This window comes from Semicossyphus pulcher, unplaced genomic scaffold, assembly GCF_022749685.1.
Source record: "Semicossyphus pulcher isolate SPU_LCO1_2020_fin unplaced genomic scaffold, fSemPul1.0.p SCAF_22, whole genome shotgun sequence".
In the NCBI taxonomy this organism is placed as follows: Eukaryota; Metazoa; Chordata; class Actinopteri; order Labriformes; family Labridae; genus Semicossyphus; species Semicossyphus pulcher.
The window spans coordinates 7,708,537-7,725,323 of NW_027211696.1; the positions used below are offsets into that span (position 1 = coordinate 7,708,537).

At 41.9% G+C, this 16,787-nt stretch overlaps 1 protein-coding gene across 1 annotated transcript; it reads left to right on the plus strand.

Moving 5' to 3' along the window:
- Window positions 1–11,683: 11,683 nt before the first annotated feature.
- On the plus strand, window positions 11,684–15,167 carry LOC138602011 (nuclear factor 7, brain-like). Its single transcript, XM_069673372.1, has 6 exons — window positions 11,684–12,391; window positions 12,636–12,731; window positions 12,841–13,074; window positions 13,623–13,645; window positions 13,740–13,855; window positions 13,946–15,167. Exons 1-6 carry the CDS (start codon window positions 11,756–11,758, stop codon window positions 14,488–14,490), a joined length of 1,650 nt encoding a protein of 549 aa, XP_069529473.1. The 5' UTR covers window positions 11,684–11,755; the 3' UTR covers window positions 14,491–15,167.
- The last annotated feature ends 1,620 nt before the right edge of the window (window positions 15,168–16,787 follow it).

The following is a 16,787-nucleotide window of genomic DNA, read 5'->3' on the forward strand; positions in this document are numbered from 1 at the left end:
GTTTTCATCAACATGACCATCTGTCTGTTGGCAGATGGAGAAGTCGGCAGTCAACGAGCCTGGATGACAACAGCAGGTCGTTTCTGGATCCTGCACGGGACAGATTCCGTCTGCTCATCGGCGTGTTTCTTACACATACTGATTCAATTGTCAGTGGAAGAAAATTCTGGATTTTAAGGTAACTGTGTGATATCTCTTGGACAGATTGCAGCCCTGCCTGCCGAGTACGTGCTCACAGCTGAGTGCCCCACAGCAGGATAATGTCAATAATTTAGATAAAGCCAGAAAATGAGGGCATGACGGATGAGTCGGCGGAAGACACTGTGCTCTTCATCTTCAAAATATTCCACGTCTTCATGAACAAGGTGAAAGGATGTCCAAATATATACTTTATCATTGTCTTATTGATATATTTCTGTTTACATATGTTGTTTGAATTGTTCATTTTAGACTCAACCTTGAGATGAAACCATGCTTTTAATTTGTCTTTAAGTGGGCGGACAGAAAAACAACAACAGCTCTGTTTGTCTGGGAGCGAGAGAGAGAGAGAGAGAGAAAAGAAAGGGCGAGCGTTAAATGAGAGGGAGGGATGTAGTGGATCAAACTTAATTCCATGAAGCAGAATGAGAGGTGAAAGTGAAAGAGGCATCTTTCAATCCTTTGACTGATTAGCTGCTGAAATGAAGCGGCGTTTGTTGAAGACAGAGGCCTGCACTGTAAACACTGCACAGAGGGAAAGAAGGGCGAGAACATATAGCAGATAGATGCAGGAGACGGGGCAGGCGCTTTAAAATTCATGTATTCTGCAGAGCTGTAGATTGAAGGCCTGCCCCTCTCTCGCCCTGCTGCGAGTCCCTCCTCCCCTGCTGTCACACACAATCAAGCAGTTGTTCACTATACTGTATTGTCAGCATATGTGTGTTACTTCATGTACATGTACCTGGGCCTTGTTGTGTAGTACTGGCGATGATCCACTTGACGAGACAGCACTTCATCAGAGATTTACGTGTAAGCCGAGGTTTCTGCCACTTGGAGCCCTCCGTCTGTCCGGGCGGGTTGGGATCTTTCCCGTTAGCATCGGGCAGCAAACCGCCGTCCACGGTCTTGTCATTCCCCTGAGGAGGACAGAAAACAAAGTTTTTTCCAGGTCGGAGATAAAAATCACCACCAGAGGGTTCAGCTGACCTGACCTCAGGCAGGGAGACACATAACCCAATCATAACTTCCTCTAAGTTAGAGCAGTGAATTTAGCTAACTTTATAGCTAATAGCACTCAATTTAGCAAAAGGCTCTAAGTTCCTCCCTTCTACGTTCTTTCTTTTTACCACCAGTGCCATGTTGTGTGCATTGTGTCATCATACACATGACTTAATATTTGATTAAAAGTATCGCAAATACATTTTAGCCATGTTAGCGTCAAAGCTCAGGGATGCTAATGTCTTCTGTTGAAAGCCCCCCTCAGGATAAAGTGTTACAAATACAGGGATCCATGAACATCTTATCATCATCATGCCAAAATGGGCCTAATCATTTGGTCTATGGCAGTCCAAGCAGCCTTAACTGTAATGTGTGCTTAGCGCTTAATAGCAAATACTAGCATGCTAACACGAAAAACTAAGACGTACTTAAGCGTACTTAATAAACATTAAACCTGCTTAGCATCAGCATGTTTGCAAGCTAATGTTAGCATCATTAGTTGTTACAGCCTCAAAGAGTAGCTAGCATGGCTGTGGGGTGTAAATCTTTTGCGATGTTAAGTTCAAGTGCAAATTCACACAAATTCAACCAATTGCCACAACTTTGACCAATCATCTTTTTTCCGATGAGTGTGCAAGTCTCAAAGAGTGTTCGTACAGCGAGATAGTAATTCCCCTGTCGCTTGTTAATTGCTTTATAATGCAGCAGCAGACAAAAAAACGAGTAGTAGATTCTCCAGCATTGAATGTTCTTAAGTTTCCTTCAGCTTTTACACATTTTTTTGGCTTCTTGACACAGAAATCAACCATCAGTGATGTCAGAAGACGAACAATTCGCTCAGTCAATCTATGGTTGTATTGGAGCGTTTGTCCCGGTCGCTCACAGTGGATGTGTAATGTGTCAAACGGAAGAAAAAAGCCTCAAAACATTGCATTTTGTTTGAGTTTGATGTCAGCCTAATAATGTCCTCCTTTACTGAACGTTATTTCCTCTCTCTTACGTCCTGCGGGTGCTCTTCTGCTATCTATCTAATAAAGGCAGGAAATACACAAAGAAGAAAACCTCCCTTCTTTGGAACTTTAAGTCCTGGTTTATTTCCAATGGGCCTCTCTCTGAGCCTATCAACTAGTTTAAACACCTACCATCAATTGTCTCGTATAGTATGAAAGCTAAACAGACACATATTACATGTCTGATATACATTGATATAGGTTTTGGCACTGGCGCTGTTAAACTATATTTTTAGCATTATATGTTGAAACAGGCTCCTGTGACAGCTGGACCAGCAGCAGGAGTATAATCCTCACATCCAGCCAGCTGGTGGGTATGTTAAACAGATCGATACCTCATTAATCAATACTGTAATACTTGATGCTGCTTGTTTGATGTTAAAAAGAGGCTATTACAAAGAAGGATTTATCTTTACGTGGTTGAAATGCTTTAGTGGATACTTCTAAACTCTGTGTCTCAGTTCTGTAAAACGTTGATCTTCTTTTGTATTAAAGGTCTTTAAGGTTAAACGTGCAAAGTTTCAGGACAGAGAGAGAAAGAATTGGATAAAAATAAAATGTTCTTGTAACGTGATGAGAACAGGGAGGCACAGGCTCTCTTGTTTCCAGTTATTTTTACTATTAGACATCATCTTCTCGTCTCACACCAATGCACACTGTTTCCACCATCCGAGTCTTCTTCCTCCCTTTTGTTGTTTGTTTCTTTCGAGCCTGTTTTCTTAATGCTCCTGTCTCCTTCAGTCCTCTTCTTGCTTTATAAATAAAACAGCTTTCTATAAGAGGTTCTCGAGAATGCGATGTAAAGAGTTTGTAGTGAACATAGACAGAAGGACTATCCGGGGAGCTCTCGTGTCCCCCTGGTCCCATATTTGAATAAGAAGAGATGCCAAAGCTTACAGAGCGTCGAGGATGTCGCTCAATAATTCACACTCCTTAAAACAGCATCAATAAAAGATCAGAGGAGCTGCCATGCTGAGGTGAAGGATGAAGTAAAACCTGAAGACTGTAGTTGATGGATCATCCAAAAGCCATGTAAGAAACGGACACACACATTCAATCACACTGTAAACATCCATAAGATGAATCAGGAAAATTATAGTGAATAATTTGTTACAATTTCTGGGACTCCACATTGAGGCCTTAAAAGGTCTAAAAAAAAAAAAAGTCTTCTTTTGCTGTTAACATGGAGTATGCTGCATTATTAAAGCACAGAGCCATGTGTGTTCGGTACTGTGATGCTCGCTTTGATCATCTAAGTCAACACTGTGGGCCACCGTCCTCCGCTCATCCCCGCATACTGTATGTTACCTTCACAAGTACACACACGCAGGCACACTGCATGAAATAAATTGCACCCATCAGACACAAACCTTCAGCTGTTTGGATCTTTTTTTTCCAAAGCTTATAAGAAGCTTATAATCCTGCAGCCGCCTGCACAGAACAACGCATGTGATGCTCCTAACTTCCTTTCATTTATTGTTAGATTTATGGTTCAGATATCGATGAAACTCATAAAGAGCAAGCAAGAACATAGTATGTACCTTGAAGTTAGCTTGACAAAGTGTGTACGAACCGTATATAATTCTACTTAAATTTGACATCATTGTAATTTAGGTACTTTTTCTTTAATATTTCAATTGTTGCTATCTTATAATTCCATTTCACAATATTTCAGAGGGAAATTTTGTACACCAATACATTGTTTAACTACTTCAGTTACAAGTTGCAGGTACAGATTTTTGGCACAAAATGTGTGATGAAAAAATGTAAAATGACGACGGCAAGAAAAAAGCTGCTGAAACATGCAGATTTTTTTAATTGACAACATTTGATTAATTAAAATACATTAATAACATACATAAGATACTTTCTCTAGTTTAAACAAAATAATTTTCTAAGTTTCTTTACTTATATATACAGGACTTTTAAGTCTAACTTGTTGGTATTTTTTTATACATTACTTCTCATACGCAAAGTATCTGAATATGCTACTTCAACAACGCATTTTTAACTTAAATGTATGCTCTAATGCTTTTTCTTTTATGTTAAATCAAGTTGTAAGACTTTCTGCTGCTGACAAATTAGAAAGTACTGTTGTCAAGTTCGCTAAACAGTACCACAGGTAGCCAACAACGAGCGCAAACAGGAATATTAGCATGATTCAGACTAATGTTATGCATGCTAATCTTTGCTAGTAAAGGTTTTTTTTAAATGTATGTAGAAAAACATGTTTACTGCACCTGCATTGCGTCTTGATTTGAGTCGCTGTTTTGCAGAAATATCGCAGCAATCCTGCTCCGCTCGCGCTCCTTCAGTGATCTGCAGCAGCACGAGGGAGGGTGAGAGAGACAGAGAAAGAGAGAGAGGGGAGCAGAGCTAGGGATTAACACCAGAAAGCTATCATCATTACAGCTACAGATTAACAAACGCTCGAATCTGAGGTGTCAGAGGTATAGTACAGGATTCAGTCAGTGATCTGCAGAAAGAGCATCAGTCCTGCTGATCTGTTCTCAACAAGTGAAGAGGAGGGAAACAATTTATAGAGCAGCAGAAGGAGCGAGCTGTGCACGAGGTCGTTACATCGTGACAAATATTATTAGACGTGGCAGACATTATAACCTGCAGAGATGCTGTGTGGGTTTAAACTCAGACTGGAGCTAACAGTTGGACTCTCTGAGGAAATTAAACAGGATTGCTGTGTTTCATAAAGTCTAAGTAGAGTTGCTGTTGTACAGCCCTGTGTGCTTTCTGCACAGAAAGTAATAAGATGAGTTTATTGTATTAGATTTACAGGCTGCTTATCACGATCTATCACTTTAAGGATAAACTGCAATGTGTCACTTTCTTCATGCAGAAAAAGTCTTACATTATTTGCAGGATAAGACTGACAACAGGCAGTCAAAATGACAACTGTATATTACCATGAAAAATGATATTTTATGTGCTTGTTATAGGAAAAAAAAACGTAACGCGATATCCAGAGAAGATCTTACTTTGCTGAATCTTATTTTGTCATTCCACTACACAGAAATGTTAGCATTAGATTACAACTCTTATTGTTTGATGTTGAATTTGATGGTGTCTTTCTTTTAATCAAATGTTCTCAAATCACAACTAACAAAATGTTGCTTCAAATTTGTACAAATATGATGCGTAATGTTTTATAATGTACTGTAACAATAATCAAAATTGCATCATGGCACAAAATTAGACCTTGAAATGTGACTTTACATCCCAAACAGTGCACGTGTTGTACTGTGCACCTGCGTCCTTACACAGTGTCACATTAACTTGAAAGGGAAATGAATATGATTGCAGGAAGCTGCCTCCTGCTCCCGAAATATGCCCTGACATCGCCTCTGCATTAGTTTAAGTGCCTCCTCTCAAATTCTATGAAAGTCATGAGGAGGAGGAGGAGGAGCAGGAGGAGGAGAAGGAAGAGGGAAGGGCTTTTTATCTTTTTATGAGGGAATTTGACGAGAAATACAGAGATGAAGCCCAGCAGGGTGGCAGAGGAACAGAAAGATGGGTTGGATGATGCAAGACTTAATTATGTTTTCCCACTTTTTGTTTATACCAAGATAGACCAGAAATCTTCACTGAAGTTTGCATGCTAGTGTGCAACGCTTTTGTAAAATAAGGCACATTTAGGTATATGCTACATGAAGGATGTTCATGTGTTTCCCACATTGTGGTACACTTAAGAAAGTCTAACAGGAAATGTCAGACTTTTAACATTATAACTACAACAATATGTCTCTGGGCGTTGTTTCACCATGTCCTGTTAACGCATACAAAATCATAAATAGGCCACATTAAAAATTAGCTCTGTTTCTATGAATTCGCTGATATTACACAAACCCAAAATGATTTGCTGGTGACACAAGAACGCTCTGGATCGTTCTGAAGTTAAAGCAGCTGTCAATTCAACTCTTAAGCTCTTAAAAACAAAAAAAACATTTAGCAAACGACACACAAGACAGAGTCGAAAGCCATGCTAGCATGCTAGCTGTTCTGAGGCACAGCTGTGATTTTAGCTAAATGCTAAAACCTGTATGCTAACATGCTCACAGAGACAATGCTAACACGCTGTTTTTTAGCAGGTATTTAATTTAATAAATTGTATTTTGTTACTTATCTAAGTTTAGGGTATAAGCCAGCTAACATAAGCTGACTAGCAATAAAAAAAACAAGGCTGATAGGAATGTCTTTAGTTTAGCACGTAGTTGGTCATAAACCAAAGTACTGACGAAGTGACATTTTCACTCGATGATAAGTGCAATAGGAAAGAAAGGGGACCATCAAACTCAATTTAGCCATGTTGCTAGCAAGACTTAATTGACCTTAAATGTATCATTACATTTTTAATATTTAATCCATTATGGAAATTCTACATCATTAACATCTTTAACTGTAAAAAATATCTCTCACACCGTTTAACCACTATCATACAAACGGTAGAAATCCAATATATTTTCGTCTGTCCTTGTGCCTCTTATCTCCCACAGGTCTGTCTCACTCCTGCAGACACTGAGGTTATTTTTAGCTTCACAAGTTCCACAGAGCCTTCAGCTTCCCCGGTGCCTTACACATCAGCTCAGGGTTTAATTGAGGGTGTGTGTTCAGTGCAGATAGCTTCTGTGTGTCCGTGTGTGTGTGTGTCTGGGAGTTTCTTTTATTTTCTCCCTCTCCTCATAAATGTTGCATTTCTTTTCAGAATTTGCCACAAACACTCACACGCATGGCTGCACACGTTTGAGCACGCATTCACACTTTGTCTTCGGCTGTGCCACAAATATCCTCTGCTGCTCAGACCTTTGCGAGATCAGAGACATGAAAGTTCACCATTATAGGTGACATTGAAAAGTGTTAACAGGTATAGAAGATATTGACATGACTGTATGCTGTATATAATAATTAAGAGTCTTACACTGTAACAAAGAGGAGGTTTCTTGTCTGTGTAAGAAGCAAATTTATCAAAACCTAAATGAATAAAAATAAACGGTTTCATTAAATATGGTGTTATCTGACAACTGATATCTCTAAGAAGCAAGTCACCAACGAAACCAATAGTTTATCACCATGCTTGAAACACTGTGCTGCTGGTGTTTATTTAAAGGTAATTGACCATACTCACGCAGCGGCCATTTTACTCTTAAATCAGGCTCAAGGAAGGAAGTTCAAATGCTGTTATAAGGTCGTACTATGTTCCAGGTTATTAGTCATATAAATTAAGGGTTTCTGACAATTGTTATCAAGTCACCACTTCCAGATTGATGAGGAACTGAAAACACAATAGATAGTGAAAATCCACAGGGAAATCTGTTCATATACCAAGATAAAACAACATATTGGATGACCCAACGTTAGCACCCAGCCATCTACAAGATTAATATTAGATAATTTGTTAGATAGAAGTTGCTGAAAACTAGCATTACTGTTTATTAGTTTTACACAATACAGTAGAAAAGGCTTCAATTCCTAGCTTACATAATGTTAGCTAAGAACGAAGAAATTAACTCACTTACTAGCTGACGTTTTTTTAGCTAATCTAATGATATCAAGGAAGTGCATGAATGCTAGCATTAGCTGTTGTCTAAAGGTAGCTAATGTGTTTTTACTTTGAAATATAGCCAGAATTCTCTCCACATTTTGACCGTCAATTGTCTATTTAGTTACTCATTTAATGACAACTGGTGAAATGATTGATTACAATTCTTAGCTAACCCACATTTACACAACTTACATGCCAGTATACAGTAGTACAACATTGTGACAGTGTTTGCTTCCCACCCTGTGTGTGTTTTTAGAGGAAATGGCCACTGTCTGAATATGGTGAATTGTTAACACAAGCATGCTAGTATTCTAACCATGAAATGCTGATATGCTAATGCTAAAACGGTATTATGCTAACCATAATAAGCCTCTTAGTCTAGCATGTTATAAAGCTAATTTTTGCTCATTATTACTAACAGAAAATAACATTTCACCTGATGGGAATATCACAACAATCTGTCAAATAGAGAACATTAATTCGTAATTGAATTCTCAAAATTTTCTAGCATCCCGACAGCTTGCACTTGGTTTTTCAGGCTGGATTCAATGCTGTTGAAAATGTAAGAAAATATATCCACATAATTTACCCTCTGCTGAACCCCATTCAATTTTATCCTGACCCATGAGGTTTACAGGACTCTTAATGCCAAAAAATTTCAACAGTTTAATTAACTCAACAATGCTAATCTGTCCCTGGGTTAATTAAGTTTGTGCAGCCCTGAGCAGTTCTTTATATCAGGGACCACCGAAGGTTACAAGTTAATTACACTGTGTGCCATCAATTAACTTAATTTCCCACTAAAACCCGAGTGAATGTGGAAAAAGCAGATAAAACTTTCATATCATATTGCCTTTCTTCTGTCCTGTATGTTCCAGTCATTGCACATCATAACTAATGCAACACGTCTGACATGATGTATTGCAGGGTGGTTGGATTAGACGGCATTGTACTGAACAGTACGTGACATGTGTTCATCTTACTGTTTTCACTTTGTGATTCGTACATGTGTGATACAATGAAGAAGCGACATGAACACTGACAAGGCCGAGGATACCACATAATGTTGATCTCCAGTTTAGAGTCTTTAAGCTTACACAAAGACCTTTTTGAAAAATTGAAACAAGATTGTCTTTGTTTGGGGTGTTTGGAGACATGCATGTGGAGGTTGTGACAGCCAGTCTTTTCCTAGGAGAGAACCAGGAAGTGCAATCGGCTAATCATTGCCCCTGTGTCTGCTGCTCCTCAGCTATATAAGCTGCTGGATTCAGCCAGTCTCGCTCTCTCTTCCTGGGCATATGGTTTGTTGTTCCTGCTTCCTGATTTAGTTTCCTTGGTTTCTCACATTACATTCACACTCATTCAACACACTGGACATTACTGATATTACTGATAAACACGTTTAACATTGGTAGTGTTCGACTTTGGTTAAATACATCTTCGAGATAAAAGTAATGTGTGGTCCTCTCCTTCTTGTCCCTCCCCTGAGCCGGGCTGTGACAAGGTGATGAATGTTCTAGTTTTGTAATTCATGTGTACGCAAGCTTTGCAAAGCATCAGTCTGCAAAATGTTTTGTAATCATGGAGCTTGTCAGTCCTGCTTCTCCTCTGGTCTTCTTACCTGTTCAGCACCACAGACAGCTCCAGCAGCACTTCAGCACCACAGACAGCGACTCAGTTCACATTATTTCACATTGATTGCCCCGCCCGAGGCACAGCAGCAGCACATCTGCAATCATCCTGCAAATCCAGTGTATACCCAAAGAGAGAGAGGAGACAGAGGTTAGCTTCAACTTGAGCAGGTGCTGCTGCAGCTTCTGGTCACTCTGTCAACCGGAGTCACCAGCTTTTTATATGTGAAACAAAGTTGTGAAGAGTAGTGCTTTTCATTACTTACCACTGTTTTCTCCCTGTTGTCTGAACCTAAAGGGCCTCTTAGCCTATCAGCTTCGCATATTTAAGCCCGACAGATATATCTGTCAGATGATCGGGCCGATATAGAGATATATTGTTGCCGTTTGTTTTCCAAAATGTGTTGACATGTAAACATTTTTTTAATCAAGCAGAAACAATGCACAAGGTAATTTTGGAATGATTTCACCATGTAGTCTCATACATACTTTCCAATACACTGAGCACTGTCTGAAACACATGCAGCCGAGCAGACGGTTCCTCTCTAGCATTGGTTGATAATGTATAATAGTGTTAAGGCAGCCTTTTGAGTGCCTTTTCATTGTCATATAGTTGCAAAATCAGTCTGCCAATCAGCTTCCATATTAATAATTAATGAATCAGCATTGTATCAGTCTCAGTAATCCCATATAGGTTGTTGTAGCAAATGTTTTTATTCCCCCCAAGATTTACACATCAGTCAATTGTTTGTCGTTCTACTTGATTTTTCTATTTGTTCTTCTATCCCTCTCAACTTGTTACGCTAACTGATGTGAGGACAAACACAGGACACGGACAAAGCAAGGTGTATTAAAGGATGGGAGTTCATTGCAAGCTGGTTGGTGTGGACGGGAGAACAAGTGGCGTGATGACTGGAGGAATCCTTAACACTGGAAAACAGCAGGCTGGAAGTGCTCCTGAGGCACAAGGAAAAAAGAAGATTACTTTTCAGAAGTCAGAAGTTCAGAAGAAAAATACAAAAAAAACCCCACTAGAATTCACAAGAGCAGATGATCTCTCCACTGTAAGGGCTTAACAACGATCTGGCCATGAGTGGTCTTCGTGCTGCAGGCTGGATGAGCTGATGACTGCCATGTGTGATGAGACAGAGCCAGAGGAGGAGCAGCCACGCCCACGGCAACATGAACACAAACAAACACAGATGGAGCCACACAGGGAAAACACAAGGAAACACAGGGAAACCGCCACAACACGACTGTATGAAATGGAATTGGAAAATATGAGACAATAACTCATCATTTTTAATTTTCAGCTTGGACACCAGATGTCACTATTGTCAATAACATACTCTCATAGCCTGTCTCAGGCTTTGCAAGGATACAAGTTTCCTCTTCAACAAGGAACTGAGTTCACTCCACTCACTAGGAAGGGTGTAAAAAGCGCTCCTACTGTGTGTATCTCTCTCTCTCTCTCTCTCTCATACACACACATGCATGTGTTTTTAAACTGGCAAAATCCCATTGTGACTCTCCTGACCTGTGATTATGTTCAAGTGGATGATCGTAGGTTGTCAGTATTCAGCGATAGAGTGTGATTAGCCTGATGTTACACCCTGTAATATTTAAACTTGTCAAAACCACTACTACTGTCTACGTAGCAAGTCATATGAAAACACTCAATTAGCCTGTTGAGAGGAACAGTTTTTAACTTCACAGATGACTCAGCCCTCAGGGAGCAAGCTGCAAATATCTGTTGTATTAAGTACAGGAGGGAAAAGACACAACACAGGATGTGTGCAAAGTTAGTATTTGTCCATGGCGGTGCTTTCAGGACGTTTTATTTCTTTGTGTAAATCTCTTAATGATCTTGTTTACCCTTCATCGCCTATGATTACTTAGTGGGCAGAGAGCAAGTCCATAAAAAGAAGCAGGAAATCTGGTTCTGCTTAAGCAGGCGCACACTCAAATACACCCCCGCACACTGTAAGTCACATTCAATGGATTTACATTTTTCTCTTGTTACTGTACAGCAGATTAAGAGTTTAGTGAGGCAGGACATTTTTGGCAGCTGCAGGCTAGACTTCACAAAACAAACACTCCAGGGATAGAATATCCACGGTCCGCCTCGGTTTCCTGACTCAGATGTGACGTCAGTCTGGAGGGAAAAGGGGGGCCCATTGAGATCCCCTCACTATCTGCTGAGGATGTGAGAGGCTGTGTCTGCATCTGCACCGCCCCCTTCATTTCTCCACAATCAACAGGAAGACCGGAGGCCGGAGAGAGAGGCCACACTCTGCAGGAGAGGAAGGACGTAGAGGTCCAGCGCTACAGTTAGAACAAAGGAAAACCATCAAGGCAAAGGAATGAGCAACAATCAGAAAGAAGTGAAGAAAATCCAGTCAGCGTATCTGCAGAACTTGGAGAAACTAAACCAGGGGCTGAAGCCAGAGAAGAAAAGTTGGAAGCCAAAGGAAGGAGAGTTTGCTGTGCAGATAGCGATGGAAAAGCTGCGACAGCCTCCCATAGCTGGAAAAGTCACCAAAAGCTCAGCACACAGAATCAGCAGAGATCTGACCTGCTCCATCTGTTTGGATCTCTTCAAGCAGCCGGTGTCTCTGCCCTGCGATCACACCTTCTGCCAGGGCTGCATCGAGGGCTACTGGACGGGTCCCAGGGGCCCCCAGCAGGGAGGCACGGGCTCCTGCCCTCAGTGCAGGAAGGTGTACCCCGGGCAGAGCTACAGGCCCAACCGCATCGTGGCCAACATCGTGGAGAGCTACTGTCAGGGTCTGGAGGAGAGCGGGGGCGCAGCCTGCCTGCCAGATGTCGGGGTGCCGGAGATGGTCCCCGCTCCGGTCCCCCGCTGCAGCAGACACAGAGAGGAGCTGAAGCTGTACTGTGAGGAGGACCAGGAGCTGGTGTGTCTGGTGTGTGGGCTCTCACAGGAGCACAGGAATCACACTATGGTGTGTGTGCAGGAGGCTGAGCAGAAGTACAGGGTGAGTTCAGCTTTAAATAAACTGCAGAATTATCTTCTCCTCTCTCCTCTCTACTTTAGGAACCATGGCAGCACGTATGCGATAATTGAGTATTAATGATCATTGTTGGAACCTTATCTATTTTTTATGTGCAAGGAGTTTTTAATCTGCATATTTCTGCTGTCTTTGCTCTAAAACAACCAATTAAAGATGTTTAAGAAGTAAGACACATCAGTCTACAGTGATGTTGTGTCTATCCTGTCAGGCGTCTCTGAACAGCTCCATGGATTCCCTCAAAGCTGAGCTCAACACGGCGCTGCAGTACGACAGGGAAGCCGAGGACGAGGTCAAAAAGCTCAAGGTGAGAGTCAAAATGCACAAACTGCAAAAAAAACAAAAAACAAATAGAGAGTTACAAAAAGGCATGGATTTTATGCTTCCTCCTTTGTGGTCATGCAAACACTATATAGGAGCACACGGCTGACCTGAAGCAGCGCATCGAGGCCCAGTTCAGCGACCTGCACCAGTTCCTGTACCAGGAGGAGAAGCTGCTGCAGGTGAAGCTGAAGACAGAGGAGCGCAGAGAGCTGATCCGCCTGGACGAGCACAAGGCCCTGCTGTGCGTGGAGATCTCCCGTCTGCAGAGGGCCGTGCACGAGATCGAGGACAAGCTGAAGGAGCAGGACGCCTTCACTCTGCTGCGGGTGAGTTCTTCAAAACATGTGGAAGTTATTAGGAGCGTGATGAGTCAGCTCCACGCATAAATAAGGCGAGAAATGCTGAGCTGTTAGATTTAAAGTGATTTCTTTCCAAGTATATTTTATTGGGAAAAAAAGGAGGTCAAAATCAACATTTCAAGACTTCACTATGCAGGGTGTGACCAATTTGGCTTCCTGTTTAAGTTCGTACAGCATTCCTAAAAAGACTTAAACTTCATCTTTGCATGTATTTGAAGCGTGAACTTTGACCTACTGGTAGAAATGTTTACGCTGCTGCTACTTTTCTAATAACAAAGGACTGGAGCAGACAGGATGTAGGCCAGTGATCTCACCCGTTGATCTGGAGGATAAGGAGTTTAGTTCAGGCTCAGGGCCTCGGCTGTGGGGACTTTCCCCAGGCCGCAGGGAGATCCCGCAGGGTGGGATCGCGTGAGCTCAGACATTGATGTAATGTGGAAAAAGCTCTCTCGCCTTTCAGATACAACAAATCTAATCACCACGTCTCCGGTGTTTATTCCTTTGTCTCGTTACAGAGCATCAAAGTCCTGCTCCAGAGGTGAGTGAGGGGAGGGTTTTAACTGTTTGACCCTGGATGGATTTTGTTTTTATTCTCTCTCTCTGCACTGTACTGAGTGTGTTTTTGTTGGCAGGCCTTCGCTGAAGTTTGAGAAACCTGCGTTTACACCGCCCAGTCTGTGCGAGGGTCGCTTTGCAGGGCCTCTGCAGTACAGAGTGTGGAAATCAATGAAAGGGAGCATCTATCCAGGTACTTTAAGTCACATTTTTCCTTCACAAATTTAAACTACAATCAACAACTGATCTTCTATACGTCTTATTATTTTCTATTTCTTTTTAGTTCCTGCAGCCATCACCTTTAACTCCAGCACGGCCAACCCCTGGCTCAGCCTCACCTCCTCCCTCACCTGCGTCCGCTACCAGACCTTCAACCACACCGTGCAGGACAACCCCTACAGGTTCAACGCCGCCCTGTCCCTCCTCGGAAGCCAGGGCTTCACCCACGGGCGCCACTACTGGGAGATCGAAGTCTACAGCAGCACGGTCTGGACCGTCGGTGTTGCCCGGGAGTCGGTGCCCAGAAAGGGAGTCATCAAAGCCCTCCCTGCAAACGGCTTCTGGACCCTCTCCCTCTCTTACGGCATACAGTACATGGCCGGCACTTCGCCCCCGACCGTGCTGTCCCTGGAGGAGCCGCTGGCCCGGATCGGAGTTTACCTGGACTACAAGAGGGGCCTGGTGTCCTTCTACAACGCACAGTGCATGACACACCTGTACACCTTCAGGGAGACCTTCAAGGAGACGCTGTACCCGTACTTCAACCTGGGCTTCCTGGATAAAGTGCACGAGAATGAGCCGCTCAAAGTTTTCCTACCAAAGATTTAAAAACAGACAAAAATACAAGAGAAAAAGTTAAAAGGAACCAAAAGAAGAAGAAAAAAAGACGTATACTATCGACCTTAGAGAGGCTTATGAATGGATTTTTAATTGTGCAATGTACATATGATTTAAGAGTTACTTTGCTCAGTGGAGGTAGGACCTTGTTTTCACCCTCAAACAAAACGGGCATCCACTCATTGGAAAACAGCTCCACAGCACAACTAGACTCTGAAACTCCACTGGGAATGTTGACGTAAAACTTTAGTATCACCTTGTAACTCTGTAGACTGGATCTACTGCCACACGTTTCCTTTCAGAGAAGCTGGGCTTCAGTGAAGAATGTGAAACTGTCTGTGTGTTACTGTTGTATTAATAAGTCAGTAATCTTTCTTCTGCACGATACACGTATACATTCAATATCGTCACCACTCTGTACTGTGTTGCTTTTACATGTTTAAAAATGTACATTATGTTTAAGTTGATTATATGGTATCATTTGGTGCATTCAGGGACCTTGAGGATGTTTAACAACTCGGGTCTTTTTTTATGTGAACGTATTGATACAGTTTTTGACTTGTGGTGCTCAATGCCTTGACTACACAAACTGGGCTGATCAAAGTCATGCAGCATCTTATATCACACAGGATTATATGGGCAACATTTCAATAAAAGCCTCTCTTTAACCTTTCTTCCAAAGTGTGCTTTTTCGTCATAACTACAAACTGTAGACTCGTATGGGACTTGTTAGCTCGTAGTGACAAATTAGCGACAGATTAGCCAGAGGACTTAATTATAAGAGCCGGTGATGTAATGCAGGAAAAGCAGGGATACAAAGAAAAATATTCTATAGCTTCTGCTGTTCCTGCAAGCAAATGCCTCACGATCGTGAGCGGTGAGATTTCACACATTCCCACAAGGTCACAATAGCTGTCACCCATCAAGAAGTCAGGTGGTCGTACCTGATGCAGGAGGAGCAACACAAGAACTCCTGCAAAGTATGGAAAACTGTCACCTTAAGGAGAGACTTTAAATGATGCCTTCCTCCTTTTCGTTCTTTCTGTGACCTCAGTTATGTTGCATGTGTGAATTCAAAGGCACGGAAAAGCAAAGTTCCTCGCTGGTTTCACATTTCATGTTGCACATCTGACCCCCTCACTAGTAAAATCTGTGTCCTGTTGCATCTTTAACCACACCCACCTGTGATGTCACAGTGTACTGTTCCACCCAGGAGTACACTTAGGGCCTGTGTCCACTGATGCCGTTTTTTGTGCTGGCAGCACCTGAGACCTCAATTTCAAAGTGCTCTTCACCGACGCTTACTGTTGCTAGGTGACAAAAGTTGTTTAGCAAATGTTAAAAATAACAAATGGGCCTTGAAATAAATTATTTTTCATTAAAAATACTAGGTGAAGTTACATGACGTTAGTTATGATAGCTACCTGTTGCTAGGCGACAGGAGCGGCGTTTGGTGACGCAAGGGTAAGGGCGGGAACAGCTGGTGATGCAAACAGGAAACCCTCCGTAAACCAGACCGTCTTATTTCAGTTCGGCCTTAACGGTCTACACAGGCTACGAATGACTCATCCTCCCTAGAGCGCATCCTTCAAAGGATGCAGCCCCTGAATTGAGACAGAGCTAGTGCTTATATCGTAAGTCCTGCCCCCTCTTGATTTTGATTGGTCCGTGACGGAGAAGTGACATTGACGAGTGTGGCAGTGTTCCAAAAGTTTAACTATTTTCAACTGAGAGCGCTGTGAGTGCAGCGACAAAAAACAGCTGATGCTGTGGGTGTTTTTGCGCTTAGGACGCTGAGCATTGGTTTTGTATAGAAAAGCATCGCTGCAAGCGCAAACAGCGCTGTTAGTAGACACAGGCCCTTATATATCATTAGAGTTAAGAAATAAAATCACTGGCTGAGACAAAATCAAGACTTTCAGCTGGTGTTTAGTTGCTCTACAAGGTCAGTGTGGGAATTTCGCTCTGATCAGCATGAAGTCTGAGATTTATCAGACAAAGACCCCAGCCAGAAGACAGCAAGGAAACTAAAGTAGGTGTAAATCAAAGGCCTTTTAGAAAACATGTTAAACAATATAAAAACTGAGCTTCAACATATTCGATTTTTTCTTCTCCTTTATACTCGTCATCAATAGGTCCATGTCTCCAGATATATAACACAACAAAGTGCATTACATTCATTAAAAGTGGCCCAACTTTCAACTCCAGACAGTAAAAAGTGACACAGAAGATAAAAAAACAACAATATCGCCATATATACAGTTCATATCTTTAACGCGGCTCTATGA